The sequence below is a fragment of the Excalfactoria chinensis genome, chromosome 5, assembly GCF_039878825.1.
Source record: "Excalfactoria chinensis isolate bCotChi1 chromosome 5, bCotChi1.hap2, whole genome shotgun sequence".
Lineage (NCBI taxonomy): Eukaryota > Metazoa > Chordata > Aves > Galliformes > Phasianidae > Excalfactoria > Excalfactoria chinensis.
In genome coordinates, this window is record NC_092829.1 from 45,414,526 (window position 1) to 45,437,292 (window position 22,767).

A 22,767-nucleotide genomic window follows, 5' to 3' on the forward strand; every position below is an offset into this window, starting at 1 on the left:
TCTTTTGCAAGAGATAATAATCCACATTTATAAAACAAAAAAGATTCTTATAAAACAAAATCAACCTCTGTGAAATAATAGAATTAACAAAGGACAAGTGTGGAATAAAATGCATTTGAACGTAATTTGATTGACTTAATTCTGAAACAAAAAAATCATACTCCTTTCTTTTGTTTAGACAGTAGTGAAGAACCAGTAAAAGTATTAAAGATTTGTAAAGCATTATGTTTTACTTTGACGTGTATATATTTGGACTTGGAGACCCCACTAGAAGACAAGCTCATGGCATGCCAGAAAACAAGGAGATGAGAGACAGGAAGATTGTTGGAACGCCCAATGCCAAGCAGTACATCACGATCACAGCCCAAGGCTCGAGCCCTGGGCACAGCCCTGCAGCCGGCAGAGGGAGCAGAGGCTGCCTAGCCCTGGGCAGGCTTAGTGCTTGGCAGTGGGAAACCAAAATAAACCACATGCAAAGCCAGGAAACAGGCTAATGTCATCCTCAGCAGGAATCGTGACTTTGCAAGGGTATGTGCAATAGAAACTGGTATTGCATTTCAGGAACTTGGCACAACTATCCAACCCTGTTGCACTTGAGCTGATGCTTCAACTTGGTGCCTATTGAAAAGCTGGATTTTCAATTAATTCTACATTTCAGAGAGAAGTAGTGGCCACTTCTCTTGTTCCCATAAAGACATAAACCTCCACAAGGTCAGGGAAACTCTGTGATATTTCTTCCTCCTTTCAACAAGTATCCAATGCAAAGCTGAGTTCTTCCCTTTCTGATTCTGTGCAAGCTTTTGTACGGCTTAAGTATAATTATGAGAGGGGAAATAGTTTTGGGCCAGCTATATTAATTGCAAATTGATTTAATGGGTCCAATTAATGAATCTGAGTAACTAAAGTTTTGAATAACTGAGATACTTTACAATGTAAGCAATAAATACCAGAGATAGAACTGTATTATAGGAAACAGAGACAATGACTGAGCTTTGGATAATCAAGATTCTAGTTTACATCGTGTGTGTTTTGGCAGCAGCTGATTCCTATAGGAATAAAAACGTAAGAACATGTGCAAACTGCAGTATGACACTGCCACTGTGACCTCGTCAACAGCTTCAAGGACATCATCAGGAGAGTCTTCAGCTTTTTTTTTTTTTTTTTCCTGCCTTGTTGTATGTGGGTTGCTAAGATTTATTACAATGAGTGCAAAAGAACACCTGCTAAATGACAAAATATTCCAGGAAAACTTCAAGCATTTTGTTAAGGCAAAACTACATCGTTTAACAGCACCTCCAGAGATTCAGACCAACTGACTACAGACTGGTTTTCACTATTTGTACATGCTCTTGGGTAGACACGTTCGTCCTCTGGGCAAATTTACCTGTTTCTAAAAAGAGCAACATCTTACTTCCTATGCCTGCTGATCCGTGTGTTAAGACCAGATCTTGGCTGAGGACAATTGGCATTCCCGTGTTGGCTTTGGTGAAACTATGAAGATTTACAGCAGCTAAGCACTTAATCAGGCAGCTCAGCACTGCCTGAAAGTATCAAGAAGAATTAAACTTACAGAACTTACACTAATGTCTTGTAACATGGAAAAAACGTTATTTTCTGAAGAATTTTGCTGAAATCTGCTATGCATCTTCTTTAGCCATGTCACAGTGTTCCTCCCCTACATCATCGTTTTATTTTCAGCTCAGCAATTCTCTTTTCTTTGAGCAATGAAACACTGTCTGCTTTTCAAGACTAATATACGGCCCGTGAGTGAAGGCAGGGCTGTGATTCAAATCAAGAGTTCTGTTGACACTATAATCCTCCAGAGCACAGCTGGAGCATTTCATGAACGGTAGCAAAGACCCTCAATTGATTTACTGCCTTGGTATTCAATCAGGAGTCCATGTTCTGTGTCATTAGCTGCACTACACAAAAAATAACTCAGTGAAATTCCAATTACAGCATATAGCTTCTTGCTATCTTGTAAGAGAAGATTTGTTCTATATATGAGATGCTGCCACTTTTATGGGTTCTCCCCTATTTTTATAGTAGGAGAGCCTCAGGTTCTCTGGGCTATAAATGGGACATGCACAGAAGTTGTTCCTTACCCTTCCAAGCAGAAGGCTGAGCAGTTGATGGCAGGAACTTCCATGCCTCTCCCACAGCCTTTGCATCTTTTCTTCATATTTCAGCCTTTATGACTTTGCCTATCCATAACTAACCCTCATGCACAGTGCTGGTCCCCAACCACAACATGCACAAGAGCAGTTTCCAAGTCATGCTCTTTCTTGGCTCTCCCCTCATCCTCAGTGAGGGAGCACACACTGCCAGCCCTGAAAACCTGAAGACGAGAGTTCTCTAGATAGTTTCCAGCTTGCAGAGTGAGCCCCGCAGAATGAATAGCACTTTGAGTATTTTGGGGTGGTGACTCACAAGAAAGTCATGAACACCCCCACCCCCCCAGGAGGCTGTCTGAAGCCCCTGGTAAGAAGTGTTTTGTTTTCCCTGTTTTCATTGTCCAGGCTGCCTGGAGATGTTTGCACACATCCTGAACACAGTTTTCTCAATGCATTGTCCAAGGAGCTAACTGTACCCTAAAAGACAATAGAACATTTCTGTTTTTTTTAATCATCCCTATAGAAATGGTTGAAACATACAGTCATTCACCACTGCAGGTACCAAAGTGCCACCCAGATTCAAAACCAGTAATGCTCCTGAATACCTTTCTCTTATGTACCTCCCTATTAATTTCAGTGATATCTCAGGCAGCTGAACTCCCTGGAAATTCTAAGGTTTATTTCTTGGCAGATCTAGTATCAAGTATTCAGCCATATTTTTCACCTTCAGAAAGTGCATCAGAAACTTTAGAGATACTCTCAAAAATAGCACAAAGTAGCCAAAGGTTGTTCCTTCAAGTGATGTGAGTTTTAATTATTTAGTCAAAAATCAGAGAAAAACAGGTACTGAAGCAAGATCTGAAATCAAGAGCTCCTGGGCTCAAAAAAGCCATAAGATCTGGAGTTGTAGGTGTTATATTTGGAGAGAAAGACAGCTGTGAAGAGGAAAAACAGCATATGTGTATTTATTTATCTTAACACAAAGCAGGAGACACAGTGCGTTAATAGAAAAGGGCTCTTCCTTCTCTCTTTTTCCATCTCTGACATTTATTCCTTGGGTGCTCTCCTAATGGCTCAAGCCCCAGTGGCATCTGTTTCCTTCTCTGCCAGAGCTAGAGCTGCAGCAGCTGAGAGCTCTACCATGACCAAAGGTTTGCACTGATGTCTGGTGGTACATCCAGACCCCAGGACGCATCCCTCACTAGTAATGCTTCGTAGAGCCCACCGCCCTATTTGGACTACAGCGTTAAGGATTTTTAGCTACACTATCAGTGCTCTGATTTGTAACCCAACAGAACTAGCATTGCATGAGTAAGAGCAGTTTTATCTCACTTCGAGTGAAAAATGAGTGGGGATTTAAAAAGTAATAATAATGGGGGGAAAAAAAACAGCAATTCAGCCAGTGCAGGATCTGACATTAGTAAAATAACGCCATGTAAAATAATGAGAGCATAAGGTTTATGACTGCTTATTTGGCGGGGCTAGGGTTATCCAATGGGAGAAATACTACCAAAGTCCAGTGAGATATGGTTACCAGGCAGGAATCCCAGGAGATTCTGTTACCACACAGGAATCCCACGAGACAGTATTATCAAGCAGGAATCTATAGCATTCAGTTCACCACAAGGCAGTAATATTAGATTTTTAGAATTAAATCCAGCAGTATCTTATTTTATAAGAGTTGGCGCATAAGGAATAGAGAAAAACGCAGTGGAAGAAAGATGTCTCCCTGGAATCTGAACTGGAAGCCCCAGTCATTATACCAGTTCCTAGAAATAAAGTATCACAGATTTTCCTCATGATAATGAGATATTTTGACTACACATAACATCAATCACTAATTAGTGAAAAGATCAGTTAAACTATTTTTACAAGTACAGATCTGCTCACTGAAGTGCTGAGCCATGAATGCTATTGTGTCCACTTTTTTTGGGGGGGGGATGTAATTTTTTGGATTTTCTAATTTATAATGGAGTTTTCTGTTACCACAAGTGGTTCTACTTTATACATGTATAATAGAAGAAAACAAAATGCATTTTCCTTGTTATCTTTTTTGTAGTACCTGTATCGCTGGAGGATTTGGCAGGATATGACAAGACATGGTTTTCAAGAAGACATAATTTAATCTCAGCCCCATTGTAGAGATCAGCCACTACACTTGTAAGCCTGAGAGCTATTCGCCAGAGATGGAGGAAAGCTGAGAAACTAACCAGCAATCCAAAGAAAGAAACAAAGGCTCCTGTTCCCATTTGGTCACAACAGATGATTCTGAATTTTTGGATCAGTTAATTGCAACACTTTCCTACCTGTATCACAATACAGCTATATCAGCATTTAGTCCGATATACCCTGATCAAGCACAAAAACCCCTCAGCAGTCAGAAACCTACCAGAGCAGTTCATCTTTTCTACATTTATCAGAGTGAAGGGGCAGGCAAGAAAACCAAGGAATTTTGGTGAGAAGTGGAAAACCATTGGGGGAAAAAAAAAAGCAAACAAGCACACCACATGCACTGATAAACTATACTAGGAAACTTACAAGATAAATCACTGGGGTGCTCAGCACAGGCACAAGGATCAAGACTGCATAGAAAAGAGCACAGAGACCCTGCAGATGCCATTGCTACCTGAACACAGCCCTCAGTGAGGTACAGCCTCCAATGTTATGTCCTTCTGAACAAATTGGCAGCAGAGGTGTCACCCGTGGGACAGCGCCAGGTATTCCCATTGCTTTTCAAAGCTGCGGAAGGACTTGTCTCTGGTATTTAGATGTGATTACAGCTGAAGAGAAAGAAAAGGAGATGACAGGAAGGAATATAAAACTCAAGAGGCATTAGCCTGTTTGCTGTGTTTGAGAAGACGTTTGCTTGAGTGCTTGTGAACAAGAAAGTAGGCACAGCTGAATAGCAGGCTTAAGGAAAGTCAGTTTAGCTTCAGAAGAGGGTGTATGTACACTGATCAGATCTTAACCCTAAAAGACATAACCAAACAATTGTGTGAACATGGAAGACTTCTGAATGTGCTAAGTGGACCATCAGAAAACATAACACCTGTAGCAGGGGTATTGGTGACACAGAGGTACTAGAAAGATTTTGGAGAAAGATTACTGATAATGCCAGATGCGAAGGTTCCCAAACCTACACATTGGAGAGATGCAAATCACAACCACAGTGCTTTTGTGATAAGGATTTCAGCTTGGCAGGTAATGGCCTGGGACCATTAGCTCACAGACCATAGATTACCCAGCAGCCCTCAAGTGCTAATGGCTTACAGCACTGGTAACAGCAGGGCTGCATCACCTCTGCAGTCCTGTGGCAGCTAGATCCCTGAGGTCTCCCCTCCACACACTCCTTTTGCTCATTGTGTGACACTTATCTCCAGGCAGGAGACTATGAAAATGCATTTTAAAGCAAACACCATTTGGGAAACATACCCTGCTTTGGCATTCATTCGCTGTGCAGGATGACCATTTCCACATGAAAACCATTAAATGACCACCTTGGAAGGATTCAGAATGTTCATATATTCAACAGCAAGCTAAAAGCCAATGACTGGTCTCACAGGACTGAAAACGTCAGAGAAAACTCTAGTCAGTAAGAAACCACTGACATTTCACAAAGTTGGTTTCCTTCTGTTTAGTTAAATGCCTTTCTGTTAGCAACATGTGCTTCTAAAAGCTTTGTCTTGTATTGTAAAGCAATCACTCTCATCTTCACTTGCTCTCATAGTCTGTCAGAAATACATGCCACTTTGTCAATCTCCCCCATCAGCATCTCCTTTACTAACAAATGAGCACACAGGATAGATTCCCAAAAAATTGGCTTCGGAGCCACTCGCTTCAGTGACGGTGAAGTGTTTTTTTTTGCAGCATGACTTGCTGAAGTCAGGTGGAGTCACAAAGCAGCCAATTCAAGAAGTCACAAGATTGAGACTTAGAGCAGAAATCTGGTCATGAATTTGGTTTGGGATTTATTGCTCAGCAACTTGCAGCACAGCTCATCAACAGCTGGCTCTCTAGCCAAAACACACTGGCAAACAGAGAAAAATTGTCATAGTAACAGCGTTACAGTGCATATTGCAATGGCACTCCGGTCTGCTAAGGGAATTCCTAAGTGGTACCATAGTAAAAATTATGACTAATAATAACCAGTAGTAGTAACTATCGCTGCTACTAATAATAGCAAAAATTATATTTATAGTATAACAACAGCTAGATATATTTGGCCAGTATTTGGTGATTCCAAACTGCAGCTAAACATGTCTGGCCTGCTTCTTAAAAGCCATGTGCTGAGGAATTGCAGGCCCTCCAGCAGTACTGAATTAATCCTCAAGCAAAGGTGTTGCTTCAGTTCCATTTTGTATCTAATGGAGCTGATTTTCCTTTATCTGTAGCTGTCACAGAAGCTTAAATAGCATGTAATCACACATAATTTTGACATAAATGCATGTGGATTTGGCTAAAGCTAAAACAAAGAGAGGCCATCTCACCAGAACACAAAGCAAAATTGTCAGGTTGAAGCAATTCCTTTCCCAAGTCTCCATACACCTCTTATTTAGCCACTCTATCCTGGATTGGCTTCCCTTTCCTGTTGTGCCTTCAAACCACACTATGAACCACAAAAACCTTTAGAAGTTTTTCTTGTTTATGGGAGCTTCTCAATTCCCACTTTGACAAATGAGAGCAAAAGTGCCCTCTAAAGGAACAGTACAATGGCAATGCACTATATACAGACCACTGCAGTTCCAAAAGGGAAAAGTTCTCTAAAACACACTGTCACCATTATCAAATCCAGTTTCTACATATGGGGGGGATTAACTGCAGCCTGCGTTTACACTGACATGAAGGCTAAACAAAGCCCAAGAATAGCTAGCAACCAATCCTTCAGGCTTGGTAAATAAATAAATAAATAAATAAAGCAACAACTTGCTACTGTTAAACAGCAAAGAACAGCATCATACAATATAAAACTGCTGAAGGAGAAAGTAAAGGAGAAAGGTTAGGGGCAGCTTTCTTTGCTTTTTCAATAATTCTCCTGTTGCAGCTTAAACAAGTTGCCTTAGCAAAAGGAAGAAAACAAGAAACATGTTGAACTATGCAAAAAAAACATAACACAGAAAAGACACTTACCAGCTTGACTCTTCTCACTATTTCCTCTTGCCTTTGCAGTAGACCATAATAAATCCTTTCCTCAACCAACCAAGGAAGTACTGGAGAATTTTAGATGAAAAGAATGAGAGGAAGTCTGACTGCAGGTGTAATAAATCTGCTAATTGCAATACATTCACTACAGGTGACACCACTTACCTCTTCAACAAGTAATGGCACAACCTGACACTGTCACCAAATAATGTTCTCATTAAACCATTTCAGTTGTGGGTTGGTGAGGTTGGGAGAGAGAAAGGATTTCCAGTTAAACAAACAGGATAGCTTCAAGGTCTCTCCTGGCTCTCACTGCTTCTGATACCTTCATCTTCAGATTACATGATTTTGCACAGGATCACAGTTTGGTACTCCCTAAAAAGACTTCTGAGACAGGTTTTGATCTGCTTACTTTACATAGGATAGTCAGCACCAACAAACACCTGTATTTTCTGGTCTCCCTTCATGTATGAAATCCACATGATTTATCTCACTTATCTCATCCTTCCAAGAGTGGCTCTGCTTTGACATGGTGCACTGGTCCCTATCTGCCATGGTGTAGCACATTGACCAGTTTCAGCTCTCCTCTTTCTGTGACCACTCTTCTTTGATGGAAGAAGACACAGCTTTTCCTCTTCTCAAAACCATCGTATAAAGGGTTATCATTTCCCCAGGTTGTTGCTTCAGCACTGGCCAGAATGACAAAAGGAAAAAAAAAACCTAACTGTAGTAATTTGAAATTACAGCTTCACAAACTATCAATAACTGGCAGCTGCCTGAGCAAGTCAGTCAGCAGCTTACTGTGTTTGCTGTTTGTCCTCCTTGTGGTTTGATCGTAATTGTAGTCGTAGGCAAATTTCTGTCAGAAATAATCACAGCGATGATATATATTGTTGCTATTGTTGCAGGCAATAGGAATTACATTTTGCAGTAAGGAGGATTTCATCGTCATTAAGTCCGTCCGTCCGTCCGTCCCCCCCCCCTTTTTTTTTCCCAATGCAATAAACAGTCACATAGGCTCCAGTGCTTTTTATTTTTCTGAGTTTCTGCACTTGAACTTCAAGTAATGAGTAGCTTCCCTGTATGTTGGTCTAACAATGGAGTGAAACATAAATCTGCAAGTTAAAAAGTGAAAGAAGAAGGGAGAAAACTCCAGACTGACTTTGAAAGGACTGTTTTAAATGACAGAATTGCTTTTCAACCAAATACTTTTACCAAAATTTGTTGTTTATACCATGGAAGAAATGAATATTCAAGGCTGAAGGTTGTGGATGTACGCAAAAAGCCTGAAATGGGCCATCTTGATTTTCCTGGTTCTTTACATACTGAATAAATTGCATGCAGCCTGTCCTATGTGGGTCAACTGGAGCTCTGCTGCGTTCCTTTTGTGGTGGAGGGTGTGCTTCAGTGGTTATTATAAGACTGTAAGACTTTGGGGTTCGCAGGGCTTTTTCTGGACATGTCTCTGACTGAGTGGAATATTTTGTGACTGTATATAGCATGTGGCAAATAGCATAGCAGTGACTGCACGGCACTGTCTGAATTCCCTGGGCAGGGAGTTTTCGTTATGTATCATTCTCATCCTACCGTTTTGATTCCAACAACTCACATGCAAATCCTTCATTCCCATTAAGACTAATAGTAATGTGCATGAAGATTTGGATCAACATAATCATTCTGAATGAGTGTGCACTGAACACAATCTCAGTATCTCTAGTAGGGATCAGACTTTCTGTAGGCTCCCTTTCTTTTATTTTTTTCTCCCAGCATCTCAGGAAATTACATGGAAAAGACTGAGACTAAATCTTAGTCGGTGTTTTTCATGCAGTAACTCACCCAGTATTGCAACTGAATCACAACAAAGTCAGAATGTGAGAACTGTGGGACATGTAACGGCATGTAACAGCTAACAGGTTTTAGATGACCACAATATTACACTCAGTGTTCACTGGATATATACATTTGGGAAGGAGACTTGACTTGGCTCTAAGTTTCTTCCAGTTCTTGCATGGAGGGAATCATAGAATCATAGAATCGTAGAATCATAGAATGGTTTGGGTTGGAAAGGACCATTAAGATAATACAGTTCCAGCCCCCCTGCCATAGGCAGGGACACCTCCCTCTAGACCAGGTTGCTCACAGCCCCATCCAGCCTGGCCTTGAATGCTTTCAGGGAGAGGGCATCCACAACCTGTCTGGACAACCTGTTCCAGTGTCTCAATCAAAGGTTAGTGCTGTGAAATTATTAATATCAAAGTCTGCATGGAACTCATTCTACACTTTAAAATAAAAAAGTACAGCATACTAAACAGGGCAAGTTTCTAAGCTAATTGCTTGGAGATCTGTTCCCATTAAGTGCATAAGCAGCTTATAGTCTCTTTTTCCAAACACAAGCATATTTTAAAATAGAAGAAAACTCATAAGCTCATATAATTAAACATCATAAACTCATACCATAACAATCAAAAATTCATTGCTGAGAGCTAAGGAGATGGTGCAGCTTCACCAAACTTGACACTGAGTCCAGTTCTGTTCCCTCTTTCACCTGCAGGAACAAAAGTTGACTCCGTGAGACACATGTTCTCAGAGCAGTCCTATCCCACTAGGAGCCATTCAGAAGAAGATAAGCAGTCTATTCTCTTTCATTTGCTTGTGTTTTTTTTTTATTATTATTATTTTTTTGGTTGGTTGGTGGGTTTTTGTTGTTTGTTTTTGTGTTTGTTTTTTTTTTTTTGCTTGTTTTTATTTTTTAACGTGTATCTGTTAGTTTCTGTAATGCTGATGTTACTGTAGCTCTTGTGTGAAAGATGAGAAGATATACAGGAGACAGAGGTAAAATTGAAATGATCTACTAGCATGAAGTTGCTCTCAGCCTTAAAGGCCAAAGAGGAATTAAATGATTAAGTCAAAATTCATGCAATGTACTATGCCATCTCTGAGGGTATCTTGATGTCAAATGGATTTTTCTGGGCAAGGACTGTGCACCAACACTTAGTTATGTCTTGTATGATCCAAACTGGGAGTGAGAACTGACCCCCATTGTAATTTATAAGGCCTGTTATTAAGCATCATAAAGATTGTTTCTAATTGTCCTGTGCCTCCAGCTTGGGTTCTCTGGGAGTTATGTAGTGCTTAACTGGATATTTTCAGTAAGCTGTCTGTTAATTGATCTTTTCTCGACTGTTTTCAGGAGCGTCTGTCTGTCAGTGTGCAAAGCAGAATTTTAGTCATGATCAGTAGTGGTCATTAGGAAGGAAGAGTATTTACAGGGGTTTTAGGACATCTGTGTTTCAGCCTCCCCTGCCTCCTCACAGCCCATAAGGGAGCGCAGTATGGTGCTCAATCAAACCAAAAGGGCCCAGCTGAAAGCTGTACTGTCCTCAAGCGCCAAGTTAATGTCATGGGTTCTCTACAGTATTCCATGTCAGGAAAGCCACTTGCTTAGAGCAGCCTTTCAGAACCTCTACCACAGCAGTTCAGCAGCCCAGACAGACCACACAGATCTTACACAACTTCTGTGATTTATTTCCCCTCTACCACCTCAGATGTAGGTGAAGGTGTCTGATCTGGTGCAACAGAGAGCAATGGCATGGAAAAGAGGGCAGTAAAACCAAGCTCACAGAGGTACTTTGAGGATATGGCCACCCACCCTGGAGAGAACTCAGTTCTTGTAGCGATGAACACTGTGAAAAATCCAGGAATAAATAAGGAAAAGAGACATCCGTTTGTTTCATGGTTGTGATGCTAAAGGTCAACTGGAAAAGTTACTCTCCTACATGCTCAGAGAGGTTATGTATTGTACATCTATGTCCATATATGTTCTGACAGATTTTAAGTGGTGCTTTGCTGGGAAGATTTAAAATTCAGCAATACACGTCATTTGCTTACAACAGCCAGTTTTCTTCACATCAGCCACCGGTAGAAAATGATTCATACAAGAGTGGCCACATGTTGAACAGATTTGTGTAAGCCAGTTATGCTACACTCAAAGTCAGCTGAAACATTCTCACACAAAAAGTTAACTTAAGCTACTATTTCTCACAATAATAACAATAAAAATAAGCTTAACAAACGCTTACCCTGCTTCTCAAAACTCATTTTCTGTTATGTTTCCTTTTACCAGTTTTGTTTGGCAGAGTACCATATAATGGATCAGCAAGAGTATGTGTGCCATAATCTGACAGAAGGAGAAAAAATGTGTATTTTTAGTTTGAAAATGTTTATAGTTTCAATAGGTAGAAAGGATACAGGACAAGGAAGAATAAAGTAGCACTTGCAGAAATGTCAGCAATGAATATGAACATATAAACATAGGAGTTTTAGAATGAGAATGAGCTGGGCTGAGAACTAAGTTATCAACAAAAGACATACACTGATAGCAAGAGCCCTCTGGACATAATTCTTCACCTTGGTTCTTGGACTTCCTCACTAAACTTAGGCTTCAAGAAGCTAGAATCGGGGGGCTGTGAGTCTATGGCGAGACCCCAGGATATTACTGCCCTCAAGAAAGATTTGTTTGGCTGATGGCTTTCTAGGACACTTCCATTGTCCCATCCCACCGAGTCCTGCTCTTCAAAAATAAAAACTCCAGTCACACACTGCCTCTCTGTTAATGAAACATTGAACTCACCCTTTGATACTCTTGATCTGAGAAAGATGGTATCTCTGAAGAGTCCTCAGGTCTTCCTTGTTCTACACTCATCCTATTGCCTCACAGAAAAACAGTACCTCCAGTTTCAGGAGCTGACAGTAATCATAACATCAGAGAGAAATCCCACTTAGACTGTTACAGATTCCTCCCTCAGCTGGCTCTCATGCCATCACACCCCAAAGCTCATTTTCACGCCATTTATATTTGACACATTCAAGTAAGCAGTGGCATTATAAAGGCAACTGAAGAGAAGATCAACCAGGTAAGAGACAAACTTCAGCCCTGTAGTTAAAGTTTGTGTGTTATTTAGTTATCCTTTACCATGAATGCAACTTCCACAAAGGACTTTCATTTCTGTAATTCCATCAGCTGTTCCCAAGGATAGAGAAGGGAGTAGAACAGAAAAAGAGAAACAAGGGAGAGGGTAATGGACAACAAGATTTGTGTGTATGGCAAAAATAGCTGAAAAAAAAAAAGGGGGGGGGGGGGGGAAGAAAAACTTCTGGAAAGATGGCATGGTAGTGCTAGTAAGATTGGGAGTTTGAGGAATGTATGGTTAAAGAAAGTCATGGAGCAAAGCTGCAGCCTGCAGAATCATACTGAGAAGCAGAAGGTATCATGGATTGTTTAGATGTTTCTTCACCTGAGAGCTATTACTATGTCAGTCGGTGCAAGGAGCAGGAGGACAAGGACTTGGCTTGCAGTGACTGTGTCAGATCAGTCAGCTAAGAACAGAGTTGGGTCTCCCATGGGGTTGCTGTCACCACACCATCACCCCACTCCTCACAAATGGCAGTGCAGAACAGCAGTCTTACAGCCCAAAAGTAATAATGCAAATGAATCAAAAAGACTTCTAAGACATTGAATATAATTTGTAGAAAGTCAAATGTCTGTAACTTGATTCTCTCTTTGGTGCCCAAACCCACAGCAGTGAGTGTATACGAACAGCACAGTCCCAAGCTGTAAGCTTGAACTGCAGCACCTAGGCCACTGAAGGCATACAGAAGCCACACAGATGGATGCAGTCCTCTCTGAACTCTGCTATATACAGGGATACTACTGCTCAAGTTCAATAGCAGCAGAGGGAGTAGCTGTGGAAAAAGTCCATGCCCATTACAAGCAAAGTGACACCCAGTTATCCAGCTGAACCAGTGCAAGTACACAGGAGGGAGGTTATTAGTGCCTTTGTTATCTGCCCAGCATCACAGTTGCTTGCTGTTATACTCCACTGCCCTTATCCAATATATAACGCTACAACATCACCCAAGATAATAAGGTTTTGATCACAGCAAGACACTCACAACAGCAAACAGTCCAGGCACACAGAGATCAAATAGACCAGCTGCAAACAGAAAAAAATAAAAGGAGTGCATCTGACTCGCTGGCGTGTGTGGGTATGCATGCTATGCAGGCAGCAGAGGCCAGGATGCGAAGGTCTCCCAGCGACCCCAGCCCTTTGGGCCCATGCCCCAGCACCGCGCCGCATTCCAGCCTCTCCCGGCCCGCTGCCCTGCTTGCACAGAGGAGCAGCCAGACGTGAATGTGAGAAAGCTCTCTCAAGCGATTCCTTTCTGCAGGTTGCTGGGGAGTTGTCTCCCAAAATCATCCTAATTAAAAGGGGAGAGTGTAAAAAGGAAGCTGGGATACAGGATTGCATTATATTTTTTTTTATCATGTCTTGGTAGCATGAAAACATGGTGAAAGGGCTTTTTTTTTTTTTTTTGACAACATACTTCTCTGTTCCCCTTTCACTGAACTCCTTATCCCTTCAGATCAAAACCCATGAACAATGTTTTTCATGGCCATTTACATCCACTTAGTGGGGCTAATAAACATGTAAATTCATTTTCCAGTGGTGGACATATACCCCTTTAGAGATACAGACACATATCCTGTTCAGGTGGCTGCAGCGCCAGTGCAAACAAATTTCCATAAAGGTTGAAGAGAAAACACAGATTCCTTCTTCATTTCCCTTTTTCTTTCAGGATACGTGGTACAGATTTGAATCTGGGTGTGGACCTGAATTCTGTGAATCCTTTCTTCTTGCTTATACTTTAAGCCAAGAGGAATTTGGAAAGCAGAGCTCTCTGAACTGAGATATTCACATCCTTCTAAGGAAACAGAGCCAACATATCACAAAGACATTTTACCTGTCTTAATATTCAAATTATTACCGTGAAAGAGTGTGTGACACAAGGTGTAGGGGGTACAGAATAGTGGAGAATGGCATGATATGGAAGAATCATAATAATTAACTATGGGATGATCCAGAGACAGCCAGCTACTCTCCACTGCCTGAAAGCTGAACGGGTGTCTGATGCTCTGCCCCAAGAGCCTGGCCAGCTGCGGGCAAATCAATGCACCTCATGGAGTCTTTCTATGGCCTGGAATAATTTTATGTTTCTGCCTCACAAAGGGTAAGGATAAATTAACATTCAGGAGCTGTTTCAGTATTACACAAACAGCAGCTATAGAAACTCCATGGAATCAGGTAACATTATCGTCATGGAAAAGAAAGAAAAATGAAAAGAGAAAATACAGTCTCACTGACTTCTATAAGGAATATGCTATTTGGATTTTTTTTCCCCCATGACAGTAATTTCCAACTGGAAATATTTTTGCTGAAGCACAAAGGCCCTGAATGTCAGCAGCTTCCACTTGTCATTTACACCTGTTGCAAATTTAAACTACTGCAGCCTTGCTTTGCTTTCATCTCCATGTATTTTCCACAGGTACACACAGCTCAGTGGTTGGAGTGCTTTGAAACATCAGGAATAGTGCTCTGCAGGTAATAGGAGCTTTGTTTTGCTGTGTTGTAGAACAGCATCTCACAGGGTTCAATGAACTGCCTATATTGTAAAGGTACCAAGAGCTCATTTTCAGACATCTGGGCAGTGCAAAGATCAACTCCAACAGTACATATTCTAACACACAAGAATATTAGTACTACAAGGCAAAACCAAACTTCATTCCTTTATTCTTGACTGGAAACTTTTTGCTTTTTCTTTGAGAAAGATTCTTTTCAAGCTTTTATGGAAAGAGTGCCATTTTATTCTGTAAAAAGATGAAGAATGGACTTGTGGAAGTGTCCCTTATGGGCCAGTGATACTGTTGTTATTATGTGATGTTCAGGATGCTCTGTGAACTAACTGGGACCTGATCTCACAAACATATGAAGTCAGAGGGTAATGGACGCTTCAGGACTCATTTCCATATGTCCTAGAGGTTAGGATATTAGGAGAATCTCTTCTCTGGAAAGAGTAGAGAGGCCTTAGAACAGGTTGCTGATAGAGGTGGTGGGTTCACCATGCCTAGAGGTGTTCAAGAGCCATGTGAATGTGGCACTGAGGGACATGGCCAGCAGGCGTAGTGGTGATGGGCTGGTGATTAGACTTGGTGATCTTTACTGGTCTTTTCCAACCTTAATGATTCCATGATTCTGTGATTCTATGACCAAGGCCCTGCCCAGTGCATAGTGCTGTCATCTGGAACATATCCTTGTGCTGCCCAGGTGCAAATGGTGATGCAGTAAATGCGTATGTTCAACCTCAGCAGATTTCCCAGCCAGTAAACCTCCACAGGAAAACCTCTTCATCCTGCTCTCTTTAAAACACATGCATAAACAGACTTGTTGGACACACTAGGACAAAGTTACAGCTAGGAGACTCCTAGGCCTCAAACAGCTGCTGCTTTTCAGTCCTGAAAGGTGCAACAGGGGACTAAAAAGCTCTGGAGAAAAGGTACACACACACACAGCGTGCACCTCACAAGGAGAAATAAAAGCACATCATCTGAGTGTGCTTAGGTTTAGCGAAGGTCAGAGATTTTCGCACCTAGGTGAGCTGTCATCTGGCTCGAGGCAATTCTCTTTTCTCTCCCATCCTTTGCTGGAACAGCAGGAGTGCTTTACTGGTGTGAAAGACTAAACTGTCCTCGGGCTATAAATGGCTTGAGTCACAAACCGCTTCCCCCTACTTTGCTATTAATTCAGAGCCTTCCAAGAGTGTTCTAATGTGCCCTCACCTGCGGGTTCTGAAAACCTGTTGAGGACTAAGGCTTAGGCTCAGAGATGTGACAAACAGATGGGATTTGCTCAAATCAAAGCAGCTCAGGTCTGTTGGAATCTATACTCCTCTTCTACTTTTAAAAACAGGGTTTCAATTCCATGAATTTAAACTTAATGAAGTAATTATCTAAGAACAACTGCATCATTAAGACAAAGCAGCAGCATCTAAGTACATGCACAACAAAGATTACAGAATAGTCATATGATTAAAAAATGCAGCAACACTGATGTGCATGGGCAGTCTTTAAAGACCAGGAACAAACTGCTCACTGTCACTCCTGTCCTTATCCACATAGCGACCAAGAAGGAGCCCCACATGTCCTCTACCCCAGAGCAGTGCTGTGCTTTCTGACTTCTTAAAGGGATATTTAGAACCAAAAACGTTATTACTGCTTTCAAGCTTCTACTGATTTTTTAACTGTTTTCTGCCCTGGTATTTTCCTTGTTGCTTTCTTCTTTCTTTCTTTCTTTCTCCCTTTCTTTCTTTTGCACTTTTCTTCTCTACTTTTCTGTTGTTGTTTTTGCAGTTGTTGTTTTTGCTGTTGCATTCTCTTTCATTTTTGTAAACCTCCCATGCAACAACTATTTTGGCTGTTAATGAAGGGAATTTTTCTGCATCCAGCAAACAGTAAACCATGTCGCTTGGTTACAGCAAAAGCTGAAATTCCACAGATTTCCACAAAGTCATACATTGTGTTGGGAGAGGAAAGTGTGCTGGGCATTCTCTGACTTTTGTGTTCCGTGTTAGCATTTGTAAGCACTTGAGAGGAGAGGAGAGGAGAGGAGAGGAGAGGAGAGGAGAGAGAAGAGAAGAGAAGAGAAGAGAAGAGAAGAGAAGAGAAGAGAAGAGAAGAGAAGAGAAGAGAAGAGAAGAGAAGAGAAGAGAAGAGAAGAGAAGAGAGAGAGGAGGAGGAATACAGAGAAGAAAGAGGAGTGAGAGAGAAAGACAGGTGATAAAAATAGCAAAATAGAAGAAAGAAAGGAAGAAAGAAAAAGGAAAGGGAAGGAAAGGGAAAAGAAGAAAAAAAAAGAACAAAAAGAAAAAAAGAAGAAAAGAAAAGAAAAGAAAAGAAAAGAAAAGAAAAGAAAAGAAAAGAAAAGAAAAGAAAAGAAAAGAAAAGAAAAGAAAAGAAAAGGAGAAACAACTTCTGTGATTAATGCAGAATATGACCTTTTCTTTTAAAAAGTTTGTGCTGTCCCTCTTGTTTAGTGCCAGTGCTGCTCACCCTTTCCCCTGAAGACGCTTCGGAGCTGTTAAGCATCTAGGGGTGATAATTTGACTTTGAGCTAAACCCGAGGGCTGCAGCAGTAGGTGGTGATGTAATAGGTACCAACGCACATGGATATATAAATATCGTGGCTAGGGCTAAAGCGCTATGGCTGAGCAGCTATAGAAGATCAGCACTTCAGACAAGACTCCTGGAGTTGAGATCAAGTTCAGAAGCTCTTGCTCCCGGGATTTCCTCTTCATGCAGCCTGCCCAGGGAAACTGCCGATCCTCAGGGGACTGAGCGCGGGGCTGTCTCCTTCCTCCCGCCTCGCTTTTTCTTTTTTTATTTTTTTTTCTTTCTCTTTTTTCTTTTTTCTTTTTTTTTTTTTTCGTGCTTGAGTTTTGTTTTGTTTTGATTTTTCTCGCCTTCGCTCTGACCTTACTATAAAGCGGGAGCTGGGGGCCGAGCGCCTTTTCGGAGCGACCGGCCGCCGGCCCGTGGCTGAGCGCCGCTAGCCGGGATGCCTCTCCCCGCGGCGCTGCTGCCGGCGCTGCTCCTGGGGCTGCTGTGGCCGGGGGCGGTGCGCGGCCGGCCGCCCCCGGGCCGCCTCCCCGCCGGGCCCCGCCAGCGGCGCTGGGACGCGGCTCTCTTCGCTCGCTCCGTGGCGCGTCTCCCGGCCGAGCGCCGCGACGCCGCCCGCGACGGCGACTACCTCCTGGGCATCAAGAGGCTGCGGCGTCTCTATTGCAACGTGGGGATCGGCTTCCACATCCAGGTCCTGCCCGACGGCCGCATCGATGGGATCCACAGCGAAAACCGATACAGTAAGCCTGCGCCGACCCCCGCAGCCGGGCAGGTGAGCCGCTCCGCACCCGCTGAACCGCTTCTCTGACGGTTCTGCTAGTGCGGAGCGGCTCACCTCACCCGGATTACGGTGTGAGTTGAAGGGAGGGCGGGTTTGGGGCAGACCTCTCTCCGCCTAGAGAAGTTCGCCCGCGCCGGCTGCCCCGAGGGCGTCCTGCGCCCGGGAGAACGGGACGGCGGCGGAGCTCATAGAGCGCTCCATGCGGCCGCCCCGCGGGTCGCGCTGACCCCTCGCAGCCAGCAGGCATCAGGTGTAGGGGCAGCCTCAACATCTGGAGGGTCCTCGGGCCCGTGGGCCGCCCACCTTGAGTAGGGGCTGGGAAGAACTCAGCCAGGGCCCATCTCTCCCCCAGACTTGAAAAGCATCTGCTAGAGTCTTAACCCCATGGCCCCGTGACTCTGATATCCAACTGAAACAATAAGATCCAAGAGGGGGATATAAGCTGCGTGATGACAAATGTTTCATATGCCCCAAGCACACTCTAGCTTATTTTAACCTTGGCTACAGAGGAGGATGCCTGGGGGCAATGTAAAAATAGATACTTAGCTAAAAGAAGAGAGGTCCCAGCATGGTGCATGGGGCAGCACGTGAGGGACGAGGCTGGGGTTCTGTGGCCACCCACAGCAGTGCTGGGGCACAGGGATCCACACCACAATGGGGATGGGAATCTTTGAATGAGTGCAGAACTGATATTACACACTCCCTCAGGACACAACCCTTTGTCCCCCTGCTTCCTGTGTTTCTTCTGTAGGTCTGCTGGAAATCTCCCCTGTGGAAAGAGGAGTGGTGAGCATATTTGGTGTTAGAAGTGGACTCTTCGTGGCCATGAATAGCAAAGGCAAACTCTATGGATCTGTAAGTAGCCACCAATTGTGTGCCTGGGGAGGGGACCATGGTGGCCTGGAATGAGAGATATACATGGTGCTGGAAGCCAGGGGCCCACAAATGATTCTTTGTGGTGTGATTAATCAGTGCCTGTCACATACCTATCGATCACTCCTTGTGATACTCTTGATTGGAGAGCTCCCATGAGAGTTCAGCATCTTCAGGGTGCAGGCTCATAATTATAGGAAGCAGATCTATTAGGATACAATGCAAAGGTTTTATTACATCTAGTCTGTCAAAAAAATACTGGCATGTTTTAGAGCACATTGGATGGACAGTAACAATGCACATCTTAACCCGCGTTGAGCTGTCCTTCTGCTTTTGAGTTCACCTGTATGTAAGTTACAGTGATCAGCATCATTTCAACCCCACGTTCTTGGATTTCCTTCCCTACCCATGGCTTTTGTATTTCATGTCTCTCAGGAATGTTTTGAAGAAAGGGCCAAATTATGTCAAAGTTGACTAGGGCATATTCACATGCATGAAGACTTGAATTATCCAGAGCTATTTTCTGTGGCATCAATCCTGTCACAGAGGATTTTGACTTACATGAAAGCCAGGAATGACTAGTCATCAAAATGCAAGAGCTCCCTTTGTGCCAAGCCTAAAGGAGACAATATGCTACTTTGGTGTCTTGGATAAAGCAATTCTCAATGCAGCTTTCAGCCTGGCAAGCTGAGACCTATCTTACAAAACCATCGACTTTTGCCCACTAACAAGAGATGACTTCATTTGTTACTGCCCATATGACACACCTGTAACACCTGTCCCTCTTTGTACTTGCATGTGAAACCCCTTTACTAGAAACATGCCTTCTATCAGCTCTGTCTTCCTGATCCATTAACACAGATAAATCTAAAAAGTTCCTTCAGTTTTAAAACTCAAGATGCAGAAAATACTGTCCACTCTGAGCGTCTTTAAAATACCCCTTTCCCTTCAAACAACATGAGAAAATGCTAACATTCAGATTTTTTTCTGAAGTCTCTCAAGGAATTCACTGCTAGTGGGAGAACCACTGGTTTGGGAACCAAGTAAATTTACAGGCACACAGACTCAGAAATATCTGTGGGCCCTTGCATTCTGACATGGGGACATGAGCACCGGTTACAACTCATAACTGTCATTACTCGTGCCTGACAGTTTCTTTTCCCCTACTTTTTCCATGAGGAAAGTGCATCCTCCAACCTAGAGGATGATCAGGGCAGAAGAACAGCACCTGGGTCATTCCTGATGGCAATGCCCTCTGTTAAAATGTGCCTCTTTCTCTCAAGAGTACAAGCAGAGTTACAGGGTGTCCTTCTGTCCTCCACGTGTCTGTGCCTGGCCGGGAAGCAGCACCTTTAATAATTCTCTGAGTGTCATTTGAAGCTTCCTTTGGACAACCACTTCAAAAGATTACTAAGGGGAGGGGGGGGGGGGGGGGGGGTGTCAGCTGCACCTTTTCCTGCAGCACACCTACTACACCTGGTAGCAAGAATATTTCTGCACCTGATGTTTAAAATTCCTTCCCTCTCATTCTTTCCTTTTCATTTCAGACCCATTTCAATGATGAGTGCAAATTCAAAGAGATCCTCCTGCCAAACAACTACAATGCTTACGAATCCAGGATTTATCCCGGGATGTACATAGCCCTGAGCAAAAACGGAAGAACAAAGAAAGGCAATAAAGTATCTCCCACAATGACGGTGACACATTTTCTTCCTAGAATCTGAGACATCTCCCTTCCAACCTACCTCAGCACAGGGGAAGACTCAGAACACATCTGGGAAAAGAGAAACGTGGTGCACTTTTACTGGAGAGTTTTATGCAAGAGTAGGTGTAAGATATTTAAATTAATTATTTAAATCTGTATATATTGCCACTAAACTTATTTATAGTTCTGATTATTATTATTATTTTTTTTTCCTAAGAGCAAAACAAACCTCCACGCCTAGGTATTTCATTTCATGGTGCAACAGTAGGAGGCTTCTGCTTTGTGGTTTATTTAATTCATTTCCTAAGTTATCACAGGTGTGCTGCTACTACATGTTCTATAACCGGTGACACTCAATTCCTACTACATCACAATGTTTTGCACTGTTGGTGTGTTGTGTAGCGTCTATTGTAGTACGTGTATTTGTTTGCTATGTTGGCTTTGTTCCCCTCTGTGTTTTCAAAACCCCCACGACTCCCAGAGAAGCTCTTGGCCTTTGAGAAGGAGCAGCACGGAGGTGCCTGGGTGGGATGCCGGCGCGGAGCCACACACAATGCCTGACCTCCTTTGTGCAGCGTTGCTATTTAATTGGAACAGTATCGGTTTACTTCAGTGCAGAAAGTGCGGTGCTGAAGAGCTGCCCCACAAATCTGTTTTTAGATCTGCCAGTGTTGAACTTTGAACTTTCCTGCAGTCAGTCTTAGAGCTGCCAGGCAGTGGGGAGGTTTAAGCACCTATATAAACTCAGCGAGCTTTTTATTTTCTGTTCTATTTAGATAAACAGGAGCATCATATTTTTGCGGCCCTTAATGGACGCTACATTTGATACTATCGCCTCATATTAGGCAAACCAACTGTCTGCTCCTCCCCCAGTGAGTGCACTGGGACATGTGCTATGATGAACAGATTACATACTTCATTCAAATCAACTTCCTTCTCATATTTGGAGACTGCACACATTTGTCACAATTTGCAAGAAAAAAAACCCAAAAACATTGTAATACTCACATGCTTTGAAAAGGCAGAGTCATTTGCTGGTTCACTGAAATGCAAGCTCCATAGAGAGAATTTAGATTGATTACAAGTAACCAAGGCTGTTTTGTACTATTTATTTTTGGTGCAGTATTTGGAAGGAGAAATATGCTGCTTTTTCTTTTTCCTGTCTCATTCCCTAAAAAAAAGTTGATTAATTTCTACCTCACTAACTCTCAAAGCCAACCTCCTAACAAAATCTGCACGGAAGGTACACACTTCTCTGCTTGGTCTTATAATGTTGGAGGAGGGCTTGGGGGAACAATTGCTGTAATCCCAAATCTCTCTTTTTTTTTTTTTTTTTTTTTTTTTCCTCTCTCCATATGTAGCCAAAAGTATTTGAGATAGAGTCGGTTGCATCCTATTTGAGCCTTGTCACGTTTGAGCTATCTTTACCCAGTGATTTACTTTTAGTAAGGATAATCATGGTGAAAATATTTGCAGACAGCTGTCAGGCTGCAGTACCATATCGTCATCAAGTAACCCTATATTTTTCTTTATACATTTTGCAAGAGTAACTCATGCCTCTAACGCGATAAAGGAAGAATCAGGTATGAGTATGGGGGAATCTTTAAAAGGATCCATTTTTTCTGTTGTTCTTTCTTTCTCCTCTTTAAGTGATACATCATCTTTGTGGCGTTGATACGTTAAGTTGTAACCAGGACTAACCACAATGTTTAATGAATTAGAGGATGTTTACAGATCATCTTCCAACCTAAACCAGCCATTTCTGACTACATGCAAGTCTCAAGGCCGTGGGTAATTTGAGTTCAGCTATTTTTTTTTTTTTTTTTCCTTTTACATTCCTACAAGAAAGTATTTGTTCTATTGGAATCATATAGACTTACCTCTATTCTCTGCTTACACATGACCTTGAAGACAAAAATCTACTCACCAAAGTTCAGTGAGACCAGAGCAGACCAGGACCACACCTTAAGCCAGCTGCTGCCAAAGCAAAAATACAGTTAAAAAACAACAACAGGAAGCCAAATCAGGGAGAGCACCCAGGAAACGTCATGCCTAAGGATTTCTTCTCTGTAATTCGGGGGATTTCTCTACTTTCTATGTGTTCTGTATGTGAGCAATCATTGTGTAATAATCACTGCTACCT

At 42.5% G+C, this 22,767-nt stretch overlaps 1 protein-coding gene across 1 annotated transcript; it reads left to right on the forward strand.

The window, feature by feature from the left end:
* Positions 1–17,701: 17,701 nt before the first annotated feature.
* Positions 17,702–20,643, forward strand: FGF4 (fibroblast growth factor 4). Its single transcript, XM_072338809.1, has 3 exons — positions 17,702–18,005; positions 18,798–18,901; positions 20,467–20,643. The coding sequence occupies exons 1-3, from the start codon at positions 17,702–17,704 to the stop codon at positions 20,641–20,643; spliced, it is 585 nt and encodes a 194-aa protein (XP_072194910.1).
* Positions 20,644–22,767: the final 2,124 nt, after the last annotated feature.